Below are 6,950 nucleotides of genomic sequence, written 5' to 3'. Positions count from 1 at the left end.
GATGACAGCCAATAAACTTACGCTTAACACTGACAAAACCTACTATATTATGTTTGGTAGCAGAGCAGGAGATGCACAAATTAACATTAAGATTGACAACACTAATTACCAGAAATAATGGGGGCAAATTCCTAGGCTTATACCTTGACAACAACCTGAATTTCAGCACCCATATCCAGCATATATCCAAAAAAGTATCCAAAACGGTTTGGATCCTCTCCAAGATACGATACTACGTGCCGCAAAATGCCCTTCTCACACTATACCACTCACTTATTTATCCATACCTCACCTATGCTATTTGTGCTTGGGGATCAACTGCAGCAACACACCTAAAGCCAATAATAACCCAACAAAAAGCTGCAGTAAGAATAATCACTAAATCCCATCCCTGGCAACACCCCCCCCCCACTCTTCATAAACCTAAACTTACTCCCTGTTCAGTACATCCACACTTACTACTGTGCAATCTACATCTACAGGGCCTTAAACTCTAATATCAACCTTGACCTAAAACGCTTTCTTGATAGTTGTGACAGAACCCACAGGCATAACACCAGACACAAACATCTCTACGACATTCCCCATGTCAGACTAAACCTTTACAAAAATTCAATGTATGTCAAAGGCCCTAAAATCTGGAATACCCTACCTGAGAACTCTAGAACTGCAGACACATTCATCACCTTCAAAACTAGCATTAGAAAACATCTTATCTCCCTGATACACCCTGTCAACTAACTACACGAATACCACCTGGTGGTTCACACTTACACTCACTGACTCATTTGACCATAAACAGAAATATTAATCTCAATCTTAAAATAATGAATCCTGTAATACTCCAATACTGAAACTATGTACTGTGCCAAAACAAAAGCATTCACATTGCTAAACTCACAAACTAGTATTTAGTCAGCCATAATACCAACTTACCTCATAATTTGTAATATTTTACAATTAAGAATAAAACTAAGTCTGCCCGAAATGCCTAGCCATGCTAAGCGTTCTAGTGGTACACTCTGTAATCACAATTTTACTACATGTAAACCACACAATAACCAAATTTCTGTAAACTCAGCATTGTAATCCTTATAGAGAATAAAATTTGAATTTGAATTTGAAGGTGACCCCGGTGGCCTGGTGGCTAAAGCTCCTGCTTCACACACGAAGGGCCCGGGTTCGATTCCCGGCGGGTGAAAACATTTCGACGCGTTTCCTTACACCTGTTGTCCTGTTCACCTAGCAGCAAATAGGTACCTGGGTGTTAGTCGACTCGTGTGGGTGGCATCCTGGGGGACAAGATTGAGGACCCCAATGAAAATAAGTTAGACAGTCCTCGATGACGCACTGACTTTCTTGGGTTATCCTGGGTGGCTAACCCTCCGGGGTTAAAAATCCGAACGAAATCTTATCTTATTCCCGGACTCCCAGGAGGTTGGGCTGAGTAAGTTGCTACATTTGGTGGCCCTTAAAGCCCTCAACAACAACAACAACAAGACTTTTTTTTCCCTAAATTCTCACCTGTATTCACCTATAGTCCTACAAAGACACATTTTCCCTTTTTTCAAGAAAGTAAGGTTAGTCTTCCCATAATTGTGACATGACTATAATGTAAAATATTAAGTAGTTTTTGCAGCTGATATAGTATTTTGTTGTGCACATGTTAGAAAACATATATAATGAAACACTAGAACATATTTGTAAGAAAATCTTTGGTCCTGGGACCTTGATCACTTCTGATTAAGGTCACAAGACCAATTTATCAGTATGATATGATCTTGAACACTCATTGATGTTATTAGCACTCGTATACATTTTGTAATTATTTATATTTAACCCAGAACACTTGACTCACACTGAGGCTTGATCCCCAGATGAGTGGAAACATTAGCCATGTGATCTTAAACTTGCTGTTCTTGTTTAATGCTTTCATCCCACCCCTCCACAGGTGCTGTATAATCCCTATGGGTTTAACACTCCCCCATGATAATAATAATGTTCACTGAGCAGTAGTAGGCACCCTGATGTTAGTCGACAGGCATGGGTCGCATCTTGGGGAGAGGATTTAAGGACTCCAATGGAAATAAGCCAGTCAGTTCATTGATGTGGCTTTTTTAGCCTTTTCTGGGTTATTAGCCAGTCAGGTTAATACTCCAAATAAAATTTTCTCCAACCTAATTAAGTCAAACAATTTGCCGTATTTCTGTTGGGTTCTTATGTACTATTTTTTTCCAGGACGTGACCCACAATAGTTGACTTACCTCTTAGTTACTTGTTGACTGCTACGTGAACTTGTGCAGCACGTACTGTACTAGATTTTCCAAAATGGATGTTGAAATAAAACATGGCATGAAAACTGTGTGACTTAAAATATCCAGTAATAAAATTGTAAGATAACATTTATTTAGGGTAACTACATAGTTACTATTATTTCACAGATTACAGTACATTATTACATATGTTAAGTTCCCAGTTCTATGATGTAAATGTCTGTTACAGTATTTACCTAATTCAGTAGTGGAATCTCAAGCAGTGTTGCTCTGGTGAGATGATTTGATCATTTTTCCAGGATTTACCTAAGCATCAATTTGAACTCTGGTTAAACTATGGTAAAATCCTTATAAAATATGGAAATCCCTAATAACCACTCCATGGTCCACTTGTTTCTACAGGATTTTCTTTTAATGTTGCTTCTGTGACCAAAGGCAGCATCAAAGTAGGTAAGGAGAGGTTTAAGTCTTCCCGTAATCTCCATCAGTTCTTCAAGGCTCCTCCAAATAAAAATATGTAATAATGTATCTTCAAAACAAGTGCCATAGCCCCCTAATCCAGCCAGATTGCCACCCTTTGTCTGTGATGTTTCAACACAATTTATGATTTAATTACAGTTAGCATGCTAAAATGTCATCTGCATGAATTACAGAGGTGGTACCATTTTCGTTAAAATTTCTTGTACAATAAACTAATACATTGTGCATGTTAAGTTTTCGAAATTGATGCTGTACATAAATTTGCAATGTGTTAAGTTAAGAACATAAGGGATTATGTTCCTTACACTTCCAGCAAGTAAAACCAGTTTATTAAATGTCTTCATTTGTCAAAAATAATAAAGCTTTTGATACCTTATGTTGTAGATGTCATTACATGTTGACCTAGAAGTGGAGAGTGTTGAGGTAGTTATACTAGGCCTTATTGGATGCAATGAGGTTTAGACAATCAAACAAAAATACATGTAACAGTTTTTCTTACCTTAAGTTCTAGTTACTTATGCATGTTGATCTTGACATAATTGAAAATGGGCGGTGTGACCCTTCTTGGTTGAGGTGGATGACTGTTGTTCTAGGGATGAGGTGAATGGCTGTGGCTCTTGGTATGAGATGGATAACTGTGGCTCTTGGAATGAGGTGGATGACTGTGGCTCTTGGGATGAGGTGGATGACTGTAGTTCTTAGTATGAGGTGGATGACTAATTCTTAGTATGAGGTGGATGACTAATTCTTAGTATGAGGTGGATGACTGTGGTTTTTGGGATGAGGTGGATGATTGTAGTTCTTGAGATGAGGTGGATGACTGTGACTTGGGATGAGGTGGATGACTGTAGTTCTTGGTATGAGGTGGATGATTGTAGTTCTTAGTATAAGGTGGATGACTGTAGTTCTTGGGGTGATGTGGATGACTAGTTTTTGGGATGAAGTGGATGACTAGTTCTTGGGATGAGGTGGATGACTGTAGTTCTTGGGATGAGGTGGATGACTGTGACTCTTAAGCCAAGGTTGATGCAAAGTTGTTACTGAAATTCTCAGGTATTCTGCCATTTATTGACAGGCATCCTGTTAGAGTGCTGCTTAAATCACATAACTGAGTGCCATTTATAAAAACTTTTATTCTTGATAAAGCATCCTATGCTGCACCCTTGTATTTTCCAATATGAATTACAGTACCGTATCACTTTACCCATCAGGTACATAACACTCCAGGATGCATTTAGAAGCCCAAGCTATTGTATTAGCAGCAGGTCCAGGGATGAGGATGACCACATTGACTAACCATACTCCTAAGTGCCTGCTGCCTTTGGGCACGCTCCCCATGGTTTGCTACCCACTGCAGCTGCTGCAGGAAGCTGGCTTCTCAGGTTGGTAGGGATGGATTATTACCTACAGTATTTATAGTTTTATGAGCTGAACTGTCATCATAGTTTCCCATCTTTTTTAATCATTCATAATTTTGAAATTTCAAATGGTTGTTCAGAAGTTGTTTGATAGTTTTGTTATGCATCCTGTACCCATTCTAGGAGCAGCAGTTAAAAATAGAGAAATAAAGGGACTGAACCCATTCCAGACATCTTCCACTTAATCTGATGATAGATAGACTGGAAATGCTCTGTATACTGAAGGGCTTTCTGCATCCACACCTAAATATCACCCATCTCTGTACAAATTTTGTATCATGCTGAAATAAATAATCTGAATCTGAATCTGAATCTGACGGTGGAAAAAGCCCACAAGGCTCAGGTGAGTAAATGATAGATTATACAGTGAAAAAGAAATTCAGCACATGTTATTGTGTAGATAGGAACAGCTAGTTCAGTCAGTTACTGTGAATCAGTGGATAATTGTGAGTTATAGATTGTAAAATACTTTTGTGTACATATCTTGTGAGGAATAGTTGTCTGTTTCCCAACATGTCAAAATAGAATTGGTTATATTCGTAGTAATATTTTGAATGTGGTATTGCTAATTTCTTACTGCAGATGTAACAGTGGTGGTGAGTGAGGGAGAGGAACAAAGGATGAGCAAGGTGGTAGAACAGTACAATCTCAAGCTCAACCTGGACATAGCTTCCGTTAACACCTCTCATGACCCAGGCACTGCTGACTCCCTCAGACATGTGGCATCAAAGATTAAGGTTTGCAGTAGTATTCTAATTACATAATTGTTACTTATTCCCATTGGTTGTTGCCATTATCAGGATTACTGTATCTTCTCATAATTTTATTCCATTCTTTCACCACTGTTTGTAAAGAAAAATTTCACAGTACAATGGAACCTCGGTTTTTGTCATTAATTTGTTCCAGAAAGTCTGACGAAAACCGAATTTGACGAAAACTGAGGCAATATTTTCCATAAGAAATACATGTAATGTAAATCCAATTAATCCATTCCAGACACCCAAAAGTATTAACAAAAAATACATTTTATAGATAATAACTATAGTTTTACATACAGAAAACAGTGAGAAATATATGTAAAGGACTAATGAAATGGATAAATGAACATTTAACATCACTTTTACGTTTATTGAAGACTCTTGTTGGCGTATGGAAGACACGAGGAGGGGAGAGGGAGGAGGAGAGGTTATTGGTTGGAAGGGAACTCCCCCTCCATAAGGACTCCGGATATCAAGTCCCTATCCTGGGTTACTTCCTTTCTTTGTCTTTTACTGGCACTGGACCCCTGTTACACAAAAAATCTGTTCAGAGAGGTCTGTTTCTGGCATCTCTTTAAGGTTTGCCTAAAATGGGACAAGGCATTGTCAATGAACATGTTGCAGACATGGCTTGCAACAGCTTTGCTTGGGGTGATATTTCTCCACAAAACTTTGTAACTCACTCCACTTTGCACACATGTCCTTAATCACTGAAGAAGGCACATTCTCCCTTCTCACTTCCTCCTCCTCTGAAGCAATTTCCTCAGCTATGATCTGTTGCTGTTCCAGTTGAAGGTGTTGCAGCTCTTCAGTGGTTAGCTCTTCCCTGTGGTCATCCACCAACTCTTCCACATCCTGGCCACTCACATCCAACCCCATGGACTTCCCCAAAGCCACAATAGATTTCACAAAGGCATAGGATTATCAGAGTGAGCCTCAAATCCTTCTCATGGACACATTCTGGCCACAATTTCTTGCCTTCTTTATCAAAGGGCTGGCACTCAGAACTTTCTTTGGCTCCATGGTGGCTTATTTAGCAATCACACTCAGTAAACAAGCACAAAAAACAATGGATTATTACAAAATGTTTCGGATGAACTCACAGGGTAATGCTCACTCGACAAGAAACAAAGCCAGACTGACTCAGAATGTGTGGGATGCTTTGTGTGGGCGCAGGCAGGCGGGCATGTTCGGTACAGCAGACCGATAAAAACCAAGGTGATGAACGGAAACTGGGACAAAATTTTGACGAAAAAAGTCATTGAAAACCAGGGCAAATGAAAACCAAGGTTCCATTGTATGTATCTCATTTACTCAATTTTTCTTAGTTTATGTCTGTGGCCTCTTGCTATCCCTGTTGAAGGTACAATATAAAAAAAAAAAAAAAATCTTTTATGCTTTCATATCCATTGATAACCATGTATGTTATTATTATTTTTATTATTATTATTATTATTATTATTATTATTGGCCCCTCAAGGAAGGTTCCTTGATGTTGGTGAGGGGCTCTTGATTTAGGGAATTGGATCTGTGCTCCAGTTCCCCGAATTAAGCCTGAATGCCTTCCACATCCCCCCCCCAGGCGCTGTATAATCCTCCGGGTTTAGCGCTTCCCCCTTGATTATAATAATAATAATAATAATTATTATTATTATTGTTGTTGTTGTTGTTGTTATTATTAATTTTTTTTTTTTCAACAAGTCGGCCGTCTCCCACCGAGGCAGGGTGACCCAAAAAAGAAAGAAAATCCCCAAAAAGAAAATACTTTCATCATCATTCAACACTTTCACCACACTCACACATTATCACTGCTTTTGCAGAGGTGCTCAGAATACAACAGCTTAGAAGCATATACATATAATGATACACAACATATCCCTCCAAACTGCCAATATCCCAAACCCCTCCTTTAAAGTGCAGGCATTGTACTTCCCATTTCCAGGACTCAAGTCCGACTATATGAACATAACCAGTTTCCCTGAATCCCTTCACTAAATATTACCCTGCTCACACTCCAACAG

The 6,950-nt window shown here is 38.9% G+C and overlaps 1 protein-coding gene across 3 annotated transcripts in view; it reads left to right on the top strand.

The window, feature by feature from the left end:
* The first annotated feature begins 1,428 nt into the window (after positions 1-1,428).
* eIF2Bgamma (eukaryotic translation initiation factor 2B subunit gamma) overlaps positions 1,429-6,950 on the top strand; it is a 17,867-nt gene continuing 12,345 nt past the window's right edge. Inside the window, exons 1-3 of one of the 3 annotated variants that reach the window (XM_053791084.2) lie at positions 1,429-1,447; positions 3,965-4,135; positions 4,754-4,908. In XM_053791084.2, coding sequence (XP_053647059.2) covers positions 3,982-4,135; positions 4,754-4,908 — 309 coding nt within the window. In that variant the 5' untranslated portion in view covers positions 1,429-1,447; positions 3,965-3,981. Of the gene's footprint in view, positions 1,581-3,964; positions 4,136-4,753; positions 4,909-6,950 lie in introns of all 3 variants that reach the window. The other 2 variants (XM_053791085.2, XM_053791086.2) reach the window with 2 other exon arrangements.

The sequence above is a fragment of the Cherax quadricarinatus genome, chromosome 59, assembly GCF_038502225.1.
Source record: "Cherax quadricarinatus isolate ZL_2023a chromosome 59, ASM3850222v1, whole genome shotgun sequence".
Lineage (NCBI taxonomy): Eukaryota > Metazoa > Arthropoda > Malacostraca > Decapoda > Parastacidae > Cherax > Cherax quadricarinatus.
Note: the sequence above shows the minus strand (reverse complement) of the source record. Positions and strands in the feature narration are given on the sequence as shown.